This window comes from Callionymus lyra, chromosome 8 (assembly GCF_982586985.1).
Source record: "Callionymus lyra chromosome 8, fCalLyr1.hap1.1, whole genome shotgun sequence".
Classification (NCBI taxonomy): Eukaryota; Metazoa; Chordata; class Actinopteri; order Syngnathiformes; family Callionymidae; genus Callionymus; species Callionymus lyra.
This window is the reverse complement of record NC_141825.1, coordinates 2,319,429-2,342,559: the sequence shown is the minus strand read 5'-3', so window position 1 is coordinate 2,342,559 and position 23,131 is coordinate 2,319,429. Positions and strand designations below refer to the sequence as shown.

At 40.9% G+C, this 23,131-nt stretch overlaps 1 protein-coding gene across 1 annotated transcript; it reads right to left on the bottom strand.

Annotated features, from left to right (window-relative positions):
• Nucleotides 1-7,705: 7,705 nt before the first annotated feature.
• On the bottom strand, nt 7,706-22,029 carry slc7a5 (solute carrier family 7 member 5). The gene is made up of 10 exons (XM_087798161.1): nt 18,884-22,029; nt 17,597-17,722; nt 11,439-11,544; nt 11,269-11,313; nt 11,079-11,202; nt 10,117-10,220; nt 9,940-10,036; nt 9,407-9,556; nt 9,171-9,348; nt 7,706-9,099 (listed from the first exon to the last, which is right to left on the bottom strand). The coding sequence occupies exons 1-10, from the start codon at nt 19,377-19,379 to the stop codon at nt 9,053-9,055; spliced, it is 1,473 nt and encodes a 490-aa protein (XP_087654287.1). The 5' UTR covers nt 19,380-22,029; the 3' UTR covers nt 7,706-9,052.
• Between the last annotated feature and the right edge of the window lie 1,102 nt (nt 22,030-23,131).

The following is a 23,131-nucleotide window of genomic DNA, read 5'->3' as shown; positions in this document are numbered from 1 at the left end:
TCTATACAGTGCGTCAGGTCATACCTTGAAGGGCGTCAGTAAGTGAGATTTTTTCACCACTTCAGTTACCTTGTGGTGTCCCCCAAGGGAGCATCTTAGGACCTCTACTCTTTTTGATTTATGTAAATGAAATGAAAACATAATTAAATAATGCTGCCCCGGATTACCTGAAAAGTAATTTTACTAAAGTTAGTGATTTTCATGACCAAACCACCAGGGGAAGACCCTTTAATCTGGTTCCTGTCAGGTTTAAATGACATGATAGGTCAAAATACATTCAGATTTACAGCCTCTGTGGCAATGGAATGGTCTGCCCTCATCTGTGAGCATGAGCTCACTTATTTCTTTTAAAAGTGCCCTAAAGGGATGGTTAAGGGGCACTTTTTAGCTAATAGTGAAGACTATTAGTGTTGTTTTTATGCCATTATGTATTGTTTTTATTGTAATTGCACTTGTTAATTATTATTTTTATTTTAAATTTAATTTTGTTTTTATTGATATTGCACTTTGTAATTGGCTTCCTACACCAACTTGTGTGTGGAGGCACACCCACATATTCCCCCACTTGACATTATACACATTCACTTGCAGACACTCTTGGAAACACACACTCGCACTCTCACACAAAGGGACCACAATGGAAATAAGCCTTGGCTTTCTTGTGTTTTCATCCCTTTGTCAGAATGTGTGTCTAAGTATGTTCAAACATTGTACTGTTGTCAATAAAGATCTCAAGATCAATCAATCAAAACATGAACTAAGCCTCCATTCATACATGCAATGCTGACTTAAATAGTGTCTTCAACGCCACACTTCTCTGTATATAAACATCTGAGGGATCCTTAAGTACTGTTATTGTTTACATAATTATAAAATCTTTTGTAATGTATTAATGGATGTTTATGGATCGTTTGCTATGATGAATGTGACTGAAATATTGAGAACTATTTTATTGTAAATTTTTATATTAATTTATAATTGTTATGTTAATATTGCAACAATGCTCCATCACAAGTCTTTCGAACTGTGAAAGGTAAGCAACTACTTCAATTCCTGACTGGCAGACCCCAATCCGTCAGGATTAACGATAGGACATCAGCCACCATCGACACAAACATTGGAACTCCACAGGGATGTGTCCTCAACCCCATCCTTTACATCCTACACCAGGACAACAACCTCACCGTAAACACAAGACAAGACGAAGGGGACGAGAGAGGACACCAACACAACACAGCTGGTCAAGAGAGCTCAACAACGACTGTATTTCATGAGGAAGCTAGGCATGTCTACAAAGATCCTCAGCAACTTCTACAGCTGCTTTGTGGAGAGAAGCCGGACCAACTGCATCACCATGTTGAAATTTGGGAAAATGACTAAGTCAAGACAGAGCTACAAACACCATCTTGTTCAGCAGGGAGACTCTTTGGTTAGTCTTGTTCATGGTCAAGTCAAACGGACAGAACTCTGCTTTGGCATGCACATGGCACGCGTCTCGTCTACAACATTATCACAATACATACAATACACTAACATGTTACAACTACTTCTAACATCCTGAATTGAGGCTTACAAATTCCCGCTTTCACTTTGTGAGGTCTGAGCTGTGAGTCCGTAAACACCTGCAGTGAGTGGGAAAGACAGCTAAGAGGATAACCAGGTCTCTACTGCCCTCTCCACAAGGCATCTACCACCTCAGAACTGTCACCATCATAAATGCCATATGCACACACAACATCGACTGTTTACCTTCCTGTCCCCAGGACGGAGGTACAAGAGTCTGAATTGCACGATGACCTGTTTTAAGAAGCCCACTCTTTAATGGTGACTTTGGGGACTGCAGACCATTCCTGACCAAGTGCCGTGTTAAATTATGCTGCGTTTCCCTCTGACCTTGCCACGGTGGCGTTAATCAATTCCTCGCCTGATTGGCCAAGCTGAGCCCTCCTCTGGGCCACTCCAGAACATACATACAGTATATACTACCTCTCACAGACTTATAAACCAGCTTGAGAGTGAGTATATATGTGTATGAGAGTGAGTATAGTTAAAAGGAAGTTTTTTGATTGACAGGAACTTCATCTCTGCTCAGATGGTGGAACAGCTGGGGATCTATCTCTTCTCCATGCCTTCATACAGCAAGGCCTTCACCCTGGATGGCCACCTACCCAGTCAAGTGACTCATCACACCTCTCCTGTCAGCCACTGTTTCCATGACGGCCATGCAGAAAGTAACCAGCTGCATGTCCTCAACTCTTCACTCCACCCCATTTACCCTCAGGCTCCCCTGGCTCCAACTGCATGTTCCTCAGTTGAGGTGGTCATCAAACTGAATGCTGAATGGCGTAGGGTTGTGATCAGAGGTGTTTTCTCCTGTCCTTAGGTCCTTGTCTGCGGTTTCTCTTGCTCGGTCTGATTCTTCGGTTGACCTGTCCACTATTCATTCCTGCTAGAACAACCTCAAGGAGGTTGAGGAAAAGCCTGCACAAATAAAAAGGTCTTAAGATGTTTCTTGAAGGAGTCAGTAGACTCCATCAAATGCAGAGGGTGATGAAGATTGTTCCAAAGCTTAGAAGCAACAGCCTGGAGGGATTTCTCTCCTCTGGTCCGGAAGTGTGTTCGCAGAACCATCAGCAGATTCTGATCCACAGACTTCAGAGCCCAAGCTGGGGTGTAAGGATGGATCAGATTACTCATGTAAGGTAGAGCCTGATCATGAATAGCTCTGAAAGTAAGAACCAGAATTTAAAAATACATCCTGAAAGAAACAGGCAGTAAATGCAGGGTTTTATGGATCGGGGAAATGTGAGTTATTCTACGAGAGCAGGTCAGAATTTTAGCTGCAGAGTTTTGTATTAACTGCAGGTCCTTCTTGTTTAGTTCCTTCTTGTTTAGGCAGGGAAATAAACTGTTAAGTTGTCCAACAAGAAGACAAAAGTGCATGGATTATAAGCTCTAAACGTTTCGAGATTTCTCCCAGGTTTCTCAGGCTCAGTTTGACAGACTGGCCAAGTAACCCAAGTACTGACTTAACCCTGGAACTTTATCATCAGGCGAAATAACCAAAGTTTCACAAGTTACACAAGTGTAAACTCAATGAGCAGACGAAGTGCCTGACACTTCCAAACACAGCATCCATCTACCAATATATTCACTATCCCTCCTCTATACATGACCAAACCACCTCATTCTTGCCTCCCTGACCTTATGTGCTTTTCCGAAGATCGAGTCATTCCTGATCCTATCCATCTTCGTCAATCCCAAAGAGAACCTCAACATCTTCATCTCTGCTACCTCCAGCACTGCTTCCTGCCTTTTCCTCAGTGCTACTGTCTCTAGACCATACAGTATTGCTGGTCTCCACTGCTTGGGACTCTTGACCTTAAATACTTAAATCCTCCACCTTCTTTATCTCTACTCCATGTAGCCTCAGGGTTTCACTTGGGTTCCTCTCATTCACGCACATAAATTCTGTCTTGCTGCGACTTACCTTCATTCCTCTACTTTGTAGAGCAAATCTCCAGCTCTCGAGTTTTTCCTCACAGTCGAAACTAGTGGTCTAAATTTAGACAATATTAATTTCATGTAGAAAACAACACTTTGAGAGCAAATGATAACTGAAACTATTCACTATACACATTTTAATTATACTGTAATATACATAACGAGCGGGTTTTAACCACGGTCAAGACACTAGAAGGCTGGAAAGATAACACTGGGGGCTAGTTATGTACATGAAAACCGGAGTTACAAGGAAAGAAAAGAGGAAATACAAACTCTCAAGTGGTGACAAGATGGCGGCCCGCGGTGACAATGTGAATCAAGGAGTGACTTGCTTTAAAATGAGGACACAGGGAGTAGGCAATAATCATTTTCTGTCGGATATAGAAAATACTGTTCAAGGTAAAGACGACCATGGTTATATAATTGACCGGCATTTTCATCTATTAGAGTTGAACCCAGTTCGAGCTAACTTTGAAAGAATGTCAACAAGTGATGAGTCGGCATGTAACACTCCAGCCACACTACATCAGGTAGCCATGTCACTCAGCCCTCCACCGTTTCCACCAACCCTTTCCTAACGGAATATTCTGCAGTAAGGAGGGAACCGGCATGCATTGGGTTGAATGAGGAGACCGAGCTGCTGCATTCTGTACACGAAAGGGACTCTTCGAGTGGAATGTGATGCCTTTCGGACTGTGCAATGCGCCCACCATGTTCCAGAGACTTATGGACCGTATCTTGGTTTGACTACAATAGGAGACCTGCCTTGTCTTCCTCGATGACATAATTGTTCAGGGGCGGGACAGCGCTCAAATGCTAGAGCGGTTAGGTTAGGTGTTTGCCAGTTTGTGGGAAGCAAACTTAAAGCCAAAACCCTTCAAGTGTTGTTTGTTTCGGGAGCAAGATGTCTACTTAGGGCACGTTTTCTCAGCTAAAGGAGTAGCTACTAACCCCCAAAAGATCGAACAAGTGAAAGACTAGCCTGTACCCGGGTATGTCCATGAAGTCCGGCAGTTTGTTGGTTTGGCCTCCTACAAACCGTGTTTTGTGGCAGACTTCTGTAACGATATGACTTATGACTGTAACAAAACTTTACTGTAATCAATCATCTAGATTTAACACACATTTCAAATAATCACTTGATTAACTGATAATCTTTCATATTTAATTCATATTCAATAATCATTGCCTCTCTTTAGAAATGTTTGTGTTTCTTCAGGTCAGGTCACACTGAGAAGACAAAACAATCTCTCGATTGTGCCAGCTAGACTCTGTGCAAGGACACACATCTGCATAATTCAACTGATAAACAGATTCTCTCTGGAAGATCAAACTCTAGTAACTTTCCAAGACCAACACGTGATATGGCCCTCTTAGAAGACAAGTGTTTAGAATTACTGACCAATCATACATGCACAAATGAATAGAGGCTGTATATAAAGATCCACATTTCTCAAAATGTTTGATGGAGTAACAAAGGACAATAAAATGTAATAAAAGAATGAATCATTGTAATTATAATCGGAAAAATATTTGAATAGAGTAGATTTTTAATAAACATTTTTATAAAGTAAGTCTTCGTAACAATAGCCCAGCCGCTCCACAAACTCACCAAAAAGTATGCTCACTACAGATGGACAGAAGAATGCCAGGAAGCATTTGAAGAACTCAAGCAGTTCAGAGGTTGGACATGTAACAGTAGGCCACCTTAAGTCAACATAGCAGCCTGCAGTCCTGCTACAAAAGCTAACTGGGCGAAATGGAAAAGGCTGTATAAGAGGGATGGTTCAACATTCACAGATCTTGCTGCCCCATGCTTGCCGAAAACCAGTGATGGAGCAGATGCATGAAGGACCTATGCACGGCCACTTTGGGGCAGAGAGAAAACCTACACGCCTTAAAACCAGATACTATTGGTACAACATGAGAGATGATGTTACCTTGTGGTGCCACACATGCACCAGTTGCACTGCCAAATCCCGGGCCAATAAAACACCTCATGCCACTATGGGCACAGTACGGGGCCCTTTTTCAGTAAGTGGGTGGAAGCTTTTCCAGTCCCCAATGAGCAAGCGATAATGGTGCCAGAGAAGATTGCCTCTGAGTTGGTATGGAGATACGGAGCTCCATACTCCCTCCACAGTGACCAGGGTACCAACTTCGAATCAGCCGTCTTCCAAGGTATGTGCCAGCTGTTGAGGATCGAAAAGACACAAACTACCTCTTTCCATCCTAATCCGGAATGTCACCCTACAGAAAACCCTAGTCACCACAGCAGAACGATGTCACTGGGATTGGGACCTAATGATTCTATATGCGGTTATGTCCTACCGTTCAATTTAGCACAGCTCCACCAATCTCACCCCAAACATGTTGCTCTATGGCCAGGAGATAACTAAACCTGTCGACCTCGTCGTTGGCCTGCCACCTGACAGTGTAGACAATACTCCTGCAGAATATGTCCAACACCTTAGAGAACAGTTCAAGTTCTCACACCAGCTGGCCCTGGAGACATTGGGAAAAGCATCTGAGCGTGCCAAGCGACAGTATGACAAAAATATATTTTCAAGTCCAGTACACAGATTTGGTACCTGGTTAAAGGGACCAAAAGTCCTGAAGTCAACTGGACGACCTAATCTATCGCATCAAGAAGAGCTCCAGATCCAAGACCAGAGTGGTTCATCATGCCAAGCTTGAGCACTACTACCCTAGAACTCCACTTGACAACAGCTGGGTGTTCCAGGACATCAACATGCAGACACGAGAGAAGACGCCATCAACCACTATAGACAAGGATGCTTTGATGATATCCACCCCCTCGACCTTTGGGACGCATTATCTGATGATGAGTATCCTGCTGCAGGGAGCTCCGGCGCCTTTCACCTTTTCCATCCAGTGGGGACCATTTTCTGGACAGTCCTGACCAGTTTCAACGGGAGGAGGCCAATGCCGAGCATCAGAGAGGGAGACTAGCTGGCTGCCCACTGGTGAGTGCAGCACCTCTTCCACGGCGACCACCAAGAGTGTGCAGAGCTCCAGACATGTTTGGTGACTGGCTGAGTCACTAAATGGTGTAGGCAGATCACTGCCCTACTCAGGTAAAAATAAATTAATAATAATAACTTTTACATTGTTTACAATCGTTGTTTGTTAAAATTTGTATTAATGTTATCCGTTCTGATAATGGTAAAAAAAAATGTGGCTTAAAGGTTTACTAAATTACCTTTTACAAGGAATTTGAAGATTTCAGAGCATGTACACGTTACATACGACTATTGTGATACCCAAGCTTTAATACCTTGTGCCTTATATTGACTGGAATAAAAGTAAAATTGAGCAACTGTTACCTATTCCTGGATTAATGCACATATTTGTTCTAAGTAAGTAAGTAATTTGTATTTTCCGGTTTTCCAGACCAGGGTTATGGACACTTGGTTGCATTTACATGGTAAAGGATGGTAAAGGTTCAGTCATTTTAGTTTGCACACTACGTGGCAATCATTCTCATGTCAGGTTTTCTCCCGAGAAGAAGAATAGCCCACTGAGGGACTCTAGGGGTTGGGATGAGTATTGTGGGAATTTTTGCAAGTGTTATGTCACATGTCCTGTTAATAATGTGTATTATGTCCTAGAGTGATATTAAGGGTTTAATTATAATCGAGTGGGGTTAGTGGGGTTTGAACCAGTAGATGGTATAGACACGATTCATTATTTTCCTCTTATTTTTCATAAAACCAATGCTTTGTTTGATTTTTGTTTGACCCAGGCGCCCGGTACTGTCTGTACCGCTTGGTCTGGGATGCCATATGCCTCTTAGTGAAATAGCCCATAGCTGCTAGGAAAGGGGCCAAAGATGTCTACAGCCATCCTTTCCGTCGGTGCACCTGCCAGTTGTTGGTGGAGCTGTAAACGTGACCTGTCTATGGGCCCTTTGTGTGAGGAGCAGACATCACAGCCTCTACATCCCTTCTTTGCAGACCCCAGTAGTAGCTCTGGCGCAGGTGACGGAGGGTCTTGGAGACGCCAAAATGTCCTGACCCTGTGCCTCAAGCACACCTCTTGTAAGTGATTTTGGAATTATCACCTGCCATCTTCCAAAACTAAACAAAACTAACAATTTATTTTTATTTTGTATTTATATTTTCATGAATATACAGGAAAAAAGAAACTCTTTGACATTGACGAGGAACAAAAACAAAGCTTGAAGGTGGAAAAGCCACAAGATTTAATTTTCTTTTCAAAACAGTGTAAACAAAGACTCAAACAAGAAGAGAAAAAAGGTTTCCTACAAATAAATAAGTCTACCGTTTTAGCTATGTTAGTTTTACAGCAGCCCTGGTTAAAAACAATGTTAAATATGACCCCGACAGAGCTGTCTCCATGACAACAAGGGGTTTGAATTAAGCACTAAAACATAGGTGTCAAAGTTTCATTACAAAAAATATTAGCTATTCAGTGAACCCTATACAAAATAAAAGATTGACTAAAACATTATGACCATTGAAAAAAAGACATTAAGGAAAAAAGAATGTGTGTGATTGTTGCACCTCATTGTGGTACACTCAAACTTCATAATGTAAAAAGTTGGGGGACAAAGACAAACAAGTTTAGCATTGAGAGGAAGAACCAAAATGGTCCTGATAATAAAATAAAAAAAGCTGCATGAGTAAAGCGGTGTGGATTAAAAAGTCGCACACAGGAAGCTAGATTGTTACAAAAACATTATCACACTGAAACATTAGCATGACACATTAACTTTCCCCACTTGCCCCTAATCTGCATGAATATCATCTACACAGGGGCCGCAATACTGATGAGGTTAAATCCGTCACAAAAGCATGTTTTACTTAAAGATAAACTTATGATACAGTCACTATAAAGTTATTCTAGAATAATAATGCGATTAGAGTTGATAGAGTTGGAGTTAATAACATGAACCATTTTCATTTACAACTATGCACTAGGCATTGAGGGGTTAGAATAATATATTAAATAATTAGTAACTAAATGACAAGTTTGACACTCCTGCATCTCTGTTGAACAGATTAGTGGATGCTCACATTAAGTTGTGGCTTCAACGTCCGTTTTGGCTTAAGTCAAAACTTTTTTTGGCTACTTTTTTAAAGTGTTCTTACATTGAAAAGGTTTTATTTGTAATAAAAACCTTTTTTTGATTAAAATGTTTTTTTTGCAGATTATATATTTATATCCGTTTGAAATCTTTGTGACTGTTTTTATTTGTCTCCGCAACATTTGAGATTCCGTTTTTTATTTTTGGATTCAACATTTTTTTTTTAGATCCGAAACGTTGGTTCCCGATTCAAAACATTTGTTATGCAGTCATAACAGGAACCAAAAGTCATACACTCCAAAGAAGCACAACTCTCTCATCATGTCAATATCACGAATAGACAATCCAGGAACAAGAGTCAGTAACAAACAGAACAGAACAAAACTACAGACGTCTTCTGACTGCAGAGCCTTATCAGCTGCCTGAAGTTAGTGTGTGTGTCACAGGTCGGAGGTCACTGTTGAGAGCGTTGAGTTTTTAAGGCACCACCTCCATCAGCTTCTGACAAAAGGCCGTGGAGGAAACTGCAACACACACACACACACAAGAGGTTACATTACTGCAGCAGAGGAGAACTGAAGAGTGCAGCACTAACATATTCCCTGTAGCATCCACTTGGGTTTGTTCTGCCACCTCACGCCGACCGCATAGACTGGGAGGCCAGTAGCGATGATGCCAAAGCCAATCGCACACTCTTTCGGAGTCATCCAGAAGGACACGACGATGAGAAAGAAGCAGGCGAGCACGAAGCTGATGGGCAGCAGAATGTTGACCTGCAGAGAGTTGCGGTATCAGTTAACGACAACATACAACGAGGAAGTAGAGACTCACCTTAATGGGTCGCTCCAGCTCAGGCTTCTTGTATCGCAGCCACATCATGCCTACGATGGCCATGCCAATGCACAGCCAGTTGAAGAAGCTGAAGAAGTTGATGACGGAGAAGATGTCGTTGGAGAAGGCATAGAGGAGCGTCATCAAACACTGAGAAAGCAGAAGAACAACAATGTTACAGGTTTCTATGAACTGACTCATTTCTAAAGTGAACCCAGTTATGCATGTAGCTTTTTCACTCCAAAACATTTTTCATTGACATAAATTTTCAGCTACAGTTCTGTATTTCTGTGGCCGTCCTCTCCAACACTTTCACTCACTGTATTTCTTTCTCCCTTTTAATCTTGTATTTACTGTTAATTTTCTTTCAAAAAGCATTTTATTTAGAGTTTCCTCATCATAAAAGCTGTGATCAAATGCATGTTCCCATTTTTTAATTTTTGCGTAGGGCTGACCTCTATGGGTCCAGATTTGTGAGGTGTGTCACTCATTAGGTGTGTGACAGGCGGACGTTGAGGCAGTTGAATACATACGGTGAATATGAGTGAGGGCAGGGGGGTCAGGAGGGTCGGGTGGATCATGGACAGCAGAGTAGGTAGGTGACCTTCCCGAGAACCCACGAAAAATAATCTGGAGAAAGCAATGGAATGCGAGATGACACATGTGAGAATCAGACTGTGTTAATGCTCCATCTCTAAGGGGTGTGTTACCTGGAAGACGTGAACAACGAACCATTGACCGAACCAAAGCAGGAGAGGCCCACGAACACTGGGATGATCCAAGCCATTGGACCCAAATGGAAGTTGCCGAAATCCTGCCAAAACATAATAAGTTAATGGCTTGTGGCTCTACCATAAGATAATTGCATCAACCAGCATACACATGGGCGCGCGACATACTAAATGTATGCATTGTTCGACTGGACTTACTCGACGCGATGTCAACGGATCCATATTTCTCTGCAGCACCCTCCATTGACTCTTCTGCCACATTCTACAGTCTCCCCTTTTCTCTCAATGTATCCTTCCTCACTCTTTTCTCGATCTGAATGTCTAACCACCTCATCCACCCTCCCAGCCGGTCACAGCAGGAGGCCGTCAATATCGCGTCTGGTTCTCTTCGAGGTTTCGAAGTGTGTCTTGAGATATGACCCTTTGAAAAAAATGTAATTGAATTTAATTGAAATTTAACTCCAATGATTGTTTGTAGCAGCGGCTCAGAATATATGTTGTGGAATCAGTGTGCAGCATAGGGAAAACAACTAAAGACCAACTATTTGCTGGAACATTTTGATTCACTTTCCACTTTTCAGTCACTGAACCGTGTGATAACACTTAACTAAATACATCTCATCATGACCATGTTTTGAATTTATTACTTGATAAAGTTCTCCCCCGTCTGAAATCTCGCAGAACGAGAGATTACGAGAAGTTATTATGCAACAATGATCTTCACTCCTCCTGCCACAGAACGCAGTGCTTCTTTCGTTATACAGGAGCTGGAGACTTCCTGGATTGAAGACGCTGTGTGACAAACCTTGATGTTTGACTACAGCAGAGTGGGTGTGGTAATGGTTAACACGATTTTAGATTTAAGAGAAAAATCATCACATTAGTTGCCCTTTAAACTCAAACGGTCGGGAGTGACCAAGTCTCTCTCACAACAAACTCACCACAGCTACTGCTTCTGAGGTGTACATGTCATCTGGAGTCAGGGTGGTGAAGTAGGCCAGGTTGGTCAGGACATACACGATGGTCACAATAGGCAGAGAGATGATGATCGCACGAGGAAGGTTTCTGGAGCAGACAGCTGGTTATAATCAGTCTTCAGAAGAGTGATGGTTTTGCTATGAAGAAACCTACTTGTAAGGGTCTATCATCTCCTCTGTGACAAAATTCAGGTAATTCCTAGACAAAGAAGAGACAACAGCAAGTGTTTTCTCAAGGTCTGATTGGGCCAGCAGTGGTATGGCAACATACATTTCTGGGTACATCTTGAGACATGATTGACCGGTAAAGGGGATAAGACTCACCATCCACCATAGGCAAACAGGCCACTGTAGAAAGCCAATCCCAATCTGCCAAAACCATATTCAGATCCATCGAAAGAATTCTCTGGGAGAAGATTGTCCGTTTTCCCTGAAGACAAGACAAAAGTGAGTGCTGCACTCCAGGTCGCCAGAAAACACTGTAAATCAACAGATTTATAAAGCGAGCCCAAACGGTGAAGTGACTGTGTGGAACGACTGTTTCTGAGGTGGACGAGCCCAGATAAAGAGAGGGTTGCTGGTTGAACGCTTTTCTCAAGCGGTGGGGGCACCTTTGAGGAGCTCCTTGTTTATTATAAAGATTTAAAACAGTTTTCTTTTGGATTCTGCCAGTTTGGTGGGGGGTGGATCTGCTCTACATTCCATACACATTCTCAGACATAGCGACGGTTGCTAAACCAACAGCCCAAAGCGGTGTTGGTACTACAAGGGGTTTGCTCCAAGCTTATGGGCAAAGCAGCTTGGGAAAGAATTGTACTCCAGAGAGGCCTGTGTCACGCTAGGGCTTCATTGGTCTCGGACCACTAATGAGCTTGTAAACCTGAAATAAGTCCAGCCCCCCTGCAGACAAGTGAAATGTTGTGACTCAACCAAAATGTAGTTGTCTGTTTCAGAGACAAAAGTACAAATTTAACACCGCAGGGTTTCAAGTCAAAGTGGCCATGTCTAAAAAAAAAATAGGGGATGCATCCTTGGTAATATATCACATGACCAGAAAGACACTATGCTGGAGACCGTGTGACTTAAAAGTTGTATTGCTCAAGATTTAAAGGGTGCAGAAAAAGTTTATTACCTCCTTCTTAACAGCGTTTTGGTAATTTATTGGGTCAGAATTCTCGCTGCAGAGTTCTGAATCAACTGCAGGCCAGACAGCTCCTTCTTGTTAAGACATGAAAACAAACTGTTGCAATAGTCCAGACGAGAAGAAACAAACGCATGGATTATAAGCTCCAGATCATGCTGTGACAGTTAAGAGATTTTTATTTTCAGATATGTACACTTTTGTTTTAATTGTTGAAGAATCCCTCTGCCCACTTAACTCTAAACTTAGGAAAATGTTGTCACAGCATGATCTTGAGCTTGAATCCATGCATTTGTGTCTTCTCGTCTGGACTATTGCAACAGTTTGTTTTCATGTCTAAACAAGAAGGAGCTGTCTCGCCTGCAGTTGATACAGAACTCTGCAGCGAGAATTCTGACCAGCTCTAGTAGAAGAACTCACATTTCTCCGATCCTTAAAACTCTTCACTGGCTTCTTTCAGGATCAACTTTAAAATTCTGGTTCGTACTTTCAGAGCTATTCATGGTCAGGCTCCTCCTTATACATCAGTGATCTGATCCAGCCTTACACCCCAGCTCGGGCTTTGAGGTCTGTGGATCAGAATCTACAGATGGTTCCACTCACACGGTTCAGGACCAGAGGAGAGAAATCCTTCCAGGCTGTTGCTCCTAAACTTTGGAACGATCTTCCTCTTTCTTTGCGCTTGATGGAGTCTACTGACGCTTTCAAGAAACATCTTAAGACGTTTCTATTTGTTCAGGCTTTTCCTTGATTTTCTGGAACTCCTGTTGTGTTATAAGTTTTATCTTGACCTTTAAAGTATATACTTTATTGAATATTGTTTTGATTGTTTTGTGACCCTGGTCTGGAAAAGCGCTATATAAATAAAAAATACTTACTTACTTAAAAGGTCTGTGTTAGAATGGTTCTCATCTTCCCTTTCTGGGCGCAGTTTTAGTGTATCTGCCAATCAAATGAGGTCTGATCTGTTGTGTGGAGTATCTCAAGGTTCTGTTCTGGGTCCTTTATTGTTTTTGCTGTACTTGATTCCCCTCGGTAAAATAATTCAGAGATTTCCAGATGTTTCTTATCACATTTTTGCTGATGACATCCAGCTCTACTGCTCTTTTGATCCAACTGAGCCCCAAAGGCTGAACAGCTTAGTCCATTGTTTGTTAGAAATCAAACAATGGCTGAGTTAAAACACTCTATAGCTAAATGTTTACAAAACTGAAACACTGGTGATTGCTCCTGATGATAAGGTTCCAGGGTTGAGTAAGTACTTGGTGACGTAGGTTAATCTTTCAAACTGAGCCTGAGAAACCTGGGTGTTGTATTTGATAAAGACATGTCTCTTGTTCAACACTGCAGAAAACTGACCAGAAACGGTTTCCTTCAACTGAGAAAAATCTCTACACTTAGGAAAATGTTGTCGGAACATGATCTGGAGCTTGTAATCCATGCGTTTGTGTCTTCTCACCTGGACTATTGTAACAGTTTGTTTTCATGTCTTAACAAGAAGGAGCTGTCTGGCCTGCAGTTGATTCAGAACTCTGCAGCGAGAAATCTAACCCGCTCAAGTAGAAGAACTCAACATTTCTCCTTAAAACTCTTCACTGGCTTCCAGTTTCTTTCAGGATCAACTTTAAAATTCTGGTTCTTACTTTCAGAGCTATTCATGGTCAGGCTCCTCCTTAGACATTTCTATTTGTTCAGGCTTTTCCTTGATTTTCTGGAACTCCTGTTGTGTTATCAGTTTTATCTTGACCTTTAAAGTATATACTTTATTGAATATTGTTTTGATTGTTTAAGCGCTTTGTGACCCTGGTCTGGAAAAGCGCTATATAAATAAAAATTACTTACTTACAAGCAGCTTTTCAGGATGAAGTGTAGTTGGGAAATTTAGAAACAGAATATAAAAAATAGAGGTAGGTAATAGTGCTAACAAATGAACAGAGCAGTCTCCTCCCCGACATCAGTGTACGACCTAATCCTGGGGTTTTTCTGTTCCGCGACACAGAAAAAAAAAGGGGGGATGAGTGTATGGCATGGAATGAGAGGAAAAAGCGGGAAAGAAAGTTATGAGAGGATAAAAGTATAGGAAGAAGGAAAAAGAGGAAAAAAACAAAGGGTACAAAGATTAACATGGAATATCATCATCTTTTCGCTCCACTCCTGCCCCTAAACTCAGATTTAAACAGCCTAATAGCACGAGGAATAAAGTAAGTAAGTAATAGTAATTTGTAAAGCGCCTTTCTAGACCAGGGTCACAATGAGTCCCTGAGTCTATTAGTGTTGCATCTGGGAAGGAGCATTCGTGCTGCATCTGCTTCTCTGCTCACTAATGACAGTGTTCAGAGGATGACTGTCATCATCCATGATGGACAGTAGTTTGTCCAGTGATCTCCTATCAGCAACTGTCACCAGTGAGTCCAGCTTCAAGCCAACAGCAGAGCGAGCCCTCCTGATCAACCTGTCCAACCTGTTGACACTCCTCTTGGACACATTCCCACACCAACACATCATAGAACAGAACACTGGCCACAACAGACTGGTAGAACATGCAGAGGAGTTTCCTGCAGATGTTAAATGATTGGAGCCTCCTCAGAACTCTCTTATATACATGGTCTGTGTTGCAGGACCAGTCCAGTTTACTGTCCAGCCCCACACCGAGGTACTTATAGTTGTCAATTATCTCCACCTCGTAGCATTGAGGCGCTCGGGTGCAAGTGGTTCCTCTCACTCAAGTCCACAAAATCATGGATCATACTTCTGTACTCGTCCTTGCTGTTGTCCCTGATGCATCCACATGCTAGCCTTGATCACATTCGGAAAACTAAAATGTCCCGGTTGCATATAGTTTTATTTTGATAACATACCGGATCCACTTGTTCTTTTTTTTTGCCTGCCACGAAAGCTAATAATTTAGGCGGAATGTGGGCGTTAAGAAGCATATGTTTATTGAGAGTGTTGGAAGCTTCAGGCCATCCTTTTTGATATTCAATATTTCAAATGCTAATAAAAGTATCTTATCTCATATTTAAATATTCAGAGTGTAAATATGATAGTCAAACACGCCATGAGTAAAATAAAAACGGCACAAAGTAATATTATAGGTAAAAATTGAGTTTTAAGGTTTTACTGAGTAGAAAACCGCAATGTTCAAACATTCACGACAACTGTCTATTTACCAACCATAACCATTCATTGAGGACAAAAATGTGACCTAGTTTCCGCCTATCTTGTTGAATCGTGTACCATCTATCTTTAGGGCGATATAGTGTTTTAAACATGGGGGTGGGGGGGCATGCATTTTACAGTCCTGGTCCTCCTCACAGAACGCAGGACGGACTGTTGATCACAGTGTCACTGTTTCTGCGCAATCAACTAAAGAGTTGTTGCCATGGTGACAGAGTTCGCTTGTAGCTACTCTGTGACATTTAGTTTTCTTTGTGGGACCATGTGTTCAGCAGCCTGATCGGGTTCCGGATAAGTAAGCAGTTTAATCTGATTAGCTGCGCTTAGCTACTCTCTCAATCTTGCTTCTCCCCTGGGCAGCGACACTCAGCCTGGTGAATCCTCTCGTCTGACCTGCTCAAGCTTAAGATAATATATATTTTTTTTACAACAGAAAAACCTTTATAAAGAGATTCTGTTTCGTGTTATTGTTGAAATAAAAAAAATATATACATATAGAAAATGATCCTGAGTTACTGAGAAGTGTGTAACCCTCTCCGTTTTGTCTGGTCATATTGCAAAATCATTGATTTTTAGTAAATTCAGCCGTTTATATAACTCATTCGGAAGTGACCATGAAACCAAGAATTGTTAATAACTGTAACTCTCTCTTCTGTAGTTAAACAAGTGGATATAAATTATCTGCAAAACGTTTTAATATGTTTCTCATTTACCAAACTGATGGAAAATTGGGGGGGGGGGGGGGTAGTGACCGTGAACTATAGGCCTGTTTTTATGAAAAAGGAATTAGAATGGTCCATGTCTAATCGCTTCAAGTCTTTTCTAAGAGTCACAGAGGTTCTTATGAAAAAACAACAAGTCTGCTCAAGCACAGCTATGGTCAGTTTCCCTCATGTGATCACATGATCACAGATATCTCCTTGAGAATTACACTTATATGCACCATCACATGATGACTACATCTAAACAAAAAAACGTTTACTTCAAAAATACAATAAGCAAAAAAGATCTTCAGAGGGATGATTAGGTCTATCTAATCTAAGAGAACATGCATGTCATCACTACTCAGCACTTTAAGTAACTGATCTCCACTTTTTTTTCTTTGTTAAACTTCATCTTAAGATGTTTAAAAAAAAAACTAAAATAAACTGATAATCTCTGTGAAAAGGTATGTGCTAATAACTCAGTATTTAAAATATAAACAAACACACCAGAGCAGATCTGCCCTCATTTACAACAGCATGTGACACATGTCAGCAAATAACAAATATAACTGTTTATTCAGTTTAATTTGTTTTGAATATGATTGAAATATTAAAATGAGGGTGTGGAAAGGGAGGAACAGATCTGTGCTGAGTTCCCTGTGATTTGGATGTACAGTGAAAAAGTGGTTGGATTAGTGCAACACAGACTCATAATTTTTTTTTGTGTCATTTTCTGGGTTGGAGTGGATCTGTTTTAAGTAGAAAAATCCACATACTTCATTGTACATAATGCCCCTGGAGACTGTTTTCCTCTCAGCCCAAGGGCGGAAGGTCTGGGTTGACAAAAAACCTCAAAGAGCACGCAGCTGCAGGGAATTGTTACTACTTCCCGTTTAAAGACATGTGTCCAACCCGTGGTTGAATTATTACAGTCCACAAAACCCCCATCACAGTTTGCCATAGTTTCGGGAATGATAATAGTGTAATACGTAGATGTGGGGATCGACCGATTGATAGATCGATAGATAAACTTTATTGATTCCTCTGGAGGTCTCCTTCTGGAAATGTAAAATTTACCACTATAAGACACACTTTTTTCATGGTTTGGTTGGTCCTAAAACTATTGACGTGAGTATTAAAATATATACGATAAATTTACATGTTCATTATTTTAAAACCGCTAAAGGGTGACTTTTTGAATAGAGGGCAAATACTTCTAATTTATTTTAATGTAAACGTTAATGAATGTTTGTTTTTTCATTTAAAATATTTATTTGTGCAGTATTCAAACATGGTTCAGTGAAATAGTGGACTTTCTTGCATTAAGAACCCAAAGGTCCAGTTCTCATTTTCCTCTGCTATATTATTTAAAAGTGCGCCCTCTAGATGTAAAGCAATATATAACCGTTACTGAAAGCACAAAAGCATCTTATGAGTAACATTCAAAAAGATGAGGGTACCTTGGCCGATCCTGACAAAGCCGATTATGATGATGAGCCCGAGTGCCAGAAGTTTAGCAGCAGCAAAGAAGTCCTGGACTCTGGTGGCGGCCTTCACGCTGTAGCAGTTGATAAAGGTTAGCAGCACTGCAGGGACAGGACAACAAAAGAGACTTTAGCTAAAGAGAAGAAGAAAAAAAAATTAAATTTATTCGTCTTGTTCAGTACAGTGAGGAGCTGTGGCCCCTTCCTACACACAGTGGAGGAATGTCGGGCGGCCCCTGACCCGAGACCTTATTCAGGGCGATTAACTAAGCAGCAGGTCCCTTCAAAGCTCCTAAATCAGGTCGAGGCTGTGACAGAGAGACGCATCGGCACAATGAGGCTCTGTGCGACACAAAAGAAGATGCACAATGGTGCGTGTGTGCAACTTTTAAGAGTTGGCAAATAAGTGGGAACCAATGTGAGCGAACACGAAAGGTACACAGCTTTGAGGATACAGTGGAACAGAAGTACAGTCTTTGTGGTAATGAGGCTGCAATTTTTTGTGGAGCGCGAGTTTCTGCCTTAAGAAACAACATTTTTGGTAAGAAGTTTGAGGATATACTTTGAGGAACAGGAAAAAGTATAAAAACAAGAACCTACAACTAAACTTGACTTAATTGCTTCAAACTATTTCACAGAATAGTATTGTAACCAAATAACTAAGCCTACATTCTATTATAGATATTTGTATTCAGGTTAAACTATTTTGTTCTTGTTCATTGCACTTCCTTTACTTTTGTTTGTGCAGTGTTCTTCTGCCGGCCTGTAAACTAGAACCCTCATTTTAAAAAAGAATTTTCCCAAGGAATAAATAAAGTGATATATATCTATATAATTTGTCTTTGGCTCAAATAACTAATTTTTATATGATTTAATATATAATGTAAGATATATAATGCACTTTATGAAGCCAAACATCCTTTCAAGACTATTAGTTATTGTTTTATCTTTGTTTAAATTGTGTTTTCTTTGTTCGGAGGGAAGAATACCCGCTCTTATATTTAAAGGGCAACATATGTGGGGGAAAAAACAACCCTCGTGACTTACTCACATGTTTCAAATATTGACGTCTTACTCTCTAAGATGTATCAAATCCCAATGATTCAGAAATATGACGTATATACCATAATAGCTTGTAAAACGGGGACTTGTGTCAACTAGCTTGTCGAGATGCTAAGGATGAGGAACGATAACCCGCTCCTACAGGTTCTTGACAACAGGAAGTGGCGCTCGTTGCGTCAGCACGCGTGGCGGGAGACTCACGGATGCACAGACAGGCCACCAGCTTCGTCGCGTCCTCCGGTACCGGACACGCCGGGAACAGCGGCTTCAGCAGGTACGTGGCGAACACGTAGGCGACGATGTACTGCGAGGAGGGTCGGATGATGAGCAGCTCGATCCACAGCTTGAGGAAGGCCGGCAGCGAGCCGTACACCTCCAGGATGTACGCGTAGTCGCCGCCGGACTTGGAGATGGTCGTGCCCAGCTCCGCGTAGCACAGCGCGCCCACCGTGGAGAAGACCCCGCACAGCGCCCACACCACCAGGGACAAGCCCACCGAGCCGGCTTCCTTCACCACGCCGGTGGGCGCCACGAAGATGCCGGATCCGATGATGGTGCCCACGATGATGGCCACGCCGTTGGTGAGCGTGATGGTCCTCTGCAGGGTGACGGTCTGGACCGGCTTCTTCCTGTCCGGGGCCAGCATCACCTCCGTGACCTGCGGGTCTTCTTCGTGGTGGGAGTTTCTCTTCGACATGGCCACGCTGCTCTCTCGGTCCCCGGTCTGCTTCTCTGGATGTGCGTGTGGCCTGGTGCCACGAGGGGTCCACTACTGAGCGTCTGCGTGTCTGAGCCGGCTCACAGTGAAGGACAGTGATGGTGGAGCTCTGGTCCCTCCTCCTGCGCCTGGACGCTGCATGGACCTCCCCATCCTCCCCCTCCCTCCAGCGGAACCGCGAAGTACTACATCGCTGCGAGCATGAACGGTGACGTCATAAATGATGAAATATTACAATGGACCCTTAAAAAAAAAAAAATCTGATTTAAAAAATGGTGTTTCATCTTTACACTAACCATCCTTACATTATAACCACCTGTTTTACCTTTCAAAACAGCTCACAATTGGATTGAATATTGATTTTCTGGAACTCCTGTTGTGTTATCAGTTTTATCTTGCCCTTTAAAGTATATACTTTATTGAATATTGTTTTGATTGTTCAAGCGCTTTGTGACCCTGTGCTGTGTCTCAAATCGCGTACTCAAAGTTAGTATGTTTAGTGCGTTAGTGCGTCTCAATTCTTAGTATGCGAAATTTAGTGCGCCATGCACACTAAATTGGCGTACTAACACGCCCACAAAAACCACCCTAAACGGCCGCCATCTTAGTGACGTTTTAAACGAAAGTTATGTCATATATAAATGCATATATATATATTCATATACTTACAGGTGCATTTTCAGCAGCAGTAGAAGGATGACACGTCTTCGGTGCTGATACCAGCTTAAATATCTCGCGAATATTTCGATTCTCATATTTTTCCTTTATTTCTTTTTCCAAAGTTGCAAAACATGCTGCCAGCTGGTTGAAACATCTTTAAATAGAAGTAGAAGAAGAAGCTGTCATGTGATTTCCTGTTAGTGTGTAGCAGCAGTGTTTGATTTGAGACATACTATCTGTGGAGAATTTGCATACTAGTTAGTAGTACACTAAACTGATGCATACTAACTTCTAGTATACTAAGAGTAGTATGCGATTTGAGACACAGCACAGGTCTCCAAATTACTTACTTACTTACATTAAAAAATGTAAACACTGTTGAACTTGTTTTAAGAAACTTAAATAATGTCAACTTAAGCTGAGATCAACAGACTTGGTTTAGAATCCATACCCTCAGTTTATAAGTCTTCATAACCCCTTTTTTTCATTTTTTTTTTGCTCATACAACAGGGAGGCTTCCTAGAAAAATGTTTGACAAAGATAAATGTGTCTAAAGTACTGCAATCATTTAATGACGTTTTCAGAAATAGAAAACTGGCACAAGAGAAAATAAATGCTGAATCTACTGCTGCTTCAATATCATTTAATATACATCTTACTTTCTTTTTTTTTTAATATACATGGATTTTTGTAATCCATGCGTTTGTGTGTTCTCGCCTGGACTATTGCAACAGTTTATTTTCATGTCTTAACAACAAGGAGCTGTCTCGCCTGCAGTTGATACAGAACTCTGCAGCGAGAATTCTAACCCGCTCTAGTAGAAGAACTCACATTTCTCCGATCCTTAAAACTCTTCACTGGCTTCCAGTTTCTTTCAGGATCAACTTTAAAATTCTGGTTCTTACTTTCAGATCTATTCATGGTCAGGCTCCTCCTTACATCAGTGATCTGATCCAGCCTTACACCCCAGCTCGGGCTCTGAGGTCTGTGGATCAGAATCTACTGATGGTTCCACGCACACGGTACAGGACCAGAGGAGAGAAATCCTTCCAGGCTGTTGCTCCTAAGCTTTGGAACAATCTTCCTCTCTCTTTGTGTTTGATGGAGTCTACTGACTCCTTTAAGAAATATCTTAAGACGTTTTTATTTGTTCAGGCTTTTCCTTGATTTTCTGGAACTCCTGTGTGTTATCAGTTTTATCTTGATCTTTAAAGTATATACTTTATTGAATATTGTTTTGATTGTTTAAGCGCTTTGTGACCCTGGTCTGGAAAAGCGCTATACAAATAAAAATTATTTACTTACTTACTTACTTGCATAATCCCCATATGTTGTTGCACTTCTCACTTTATAAGGAACATTTGTTGTAAGGCCATCCTGTTGAGTGGCAGCACCAAGAGATTTCACTTGATCAGGCCTATGTCCATTCCTCTCAGTGAATACTGGGTATGTTGACCTCCCTGTTTGCATCTCTGCTGTCCATTCCCTTGACATGGCTGAACATTCTGTAACCATTAGCATATTCACCCGAAAACATTGCAACATTGCTAAACATTTTTCAGTTTAGTAATTATATACTAGTGTTAATTAGTATTTAAATAAACGTTTTTACCACATTAGTCATGTCATGCATCCCTTTTTATTTTGGTTTTGTCCGGTCACTTCCTGTTTTCTCCTATTCTCTTTAGGCTGCGTATTTTGTATTCTGTCTTTCCCTTGATTTTATATTTTGTTTCGTGTTTAAGCTGTTTTTCCCTTTGGGTGTATTTTAATCTCAGTTTTTCAGTTCTCTTTTAGAGTCTTTCTCCCCTTTTCGGTGGAGGTTTTCTTTTCTGGAAATTCTTTGACATTTACAACTTATTATTGTTATGTGATATTGGATTCTTTATATGTTAAATTGTATTTATTTATTTTATTGCTCCTGTGTTTTGGGTTATGCACAATTTAGACCAGGATACATCATTTTATAAATGTTTTGTTGTTGTTTTTTTACATTGAATTCTTTCAATACAAATTTTACACTTAATATCAAGTGTATACATGTTTTATCTCAATAATAAAATAAGTAAGTTATCATTTCATTCAAACAAAAAAGGCAACTCATTATAAATGTTTGCATCTCTGAGGTCAAAGAGACATTTACCCTTATGCTTGTTCTAATATTGTTTAAAAAATATTTGCTAATATATCTGCCACATGATTCCTATATATAATTAATAAACAGAAATGAAAAGGAAAAGATGAATTTATATTTCTACATTAGTCCAAACAAGTTGAAAAAAAATTTCTCATGTCTCAAGTTAATATAAAGCTTTTAAATTTCTACTTGTTTTTCAAAATGTTCTCTCTCTGGTTTCAGCTTCCATTTTCTTACTTGATTAAATTATTTAAAAATTATATTATTTAGAATGTAGCTTTGCAGTATTTAAAAACTTGCGAATGATATGAATGAGATTAACTGATTGTAAAAATGAGATTATGATAAACAACAGTTTCTAAAGACAATAACTTTTTAACGTTTTTTTAAAACATCTAACATACCTGGGATTCCTCTTTCTGGTCAGCTGACCTCCTAAGCTTTTCACCGTTGGGACGAACAAGTTGGACGTGAGAAAACCTGAAGATGTTTGATGCAGCTGCAGTAACATCCGAACAGCAGAAGCAAACATTCCGGAGGGAAAGTACGGCAGCTGTGTGAGGAATTTCACTCTTGGTTACCGTTAACTGTACGTTTTGACAATCTGTCTTTTATCACGTGTGTCTTTCACCTCCCAGAGCCATAGGTGCTCATGATTTAATCAGACTTGACAGTTCACCTTAAGTGAACAAGACCCGTTTATTGTATCATTAATTCGAAATAACTTTAGCACTCGTTTAAAAACAAATAAAATAGATGGTTACATATAAGGAAATATTTGTATCCTTTTACTCTGTCTTCCCAGAATTATTTCAGAATGTGAAGGCATCACTTTTACAACAACAGGGTCCAACCTTGAGTTGGAATCCTAGCGCAGGTGTGAACTCAGAGGGGTCAGAGCTCGGGGGTCTCTGTCACACAATCGAGGGAAACA

Excerpts from the sequence above, each read along its gene's own strand:
- slc7a5 (XM_087798161.1), bottom strand. The coding sequence starts at position 19,379 with ATGTCGAAGAGAAACTCCCACCACGAAGAAGACCCGCAGGTCACGGAG. Across the intron at positions 11,314-11,438 it reads CTGTTTGCCTATGGTGGATG|GAATTACCTGAATTTTGTCA; the intron begins GTGAGTCTTATC and ends TTCTTTGTCTAG. Across the intron at positions 10,037-10,116 it reads TCGTTGTTCACGTCTTCCAG|ATTATTTTTCGTGGGTTCTC; the intron begins GTAACACACCCC and ends TGCTTTCTCCAG.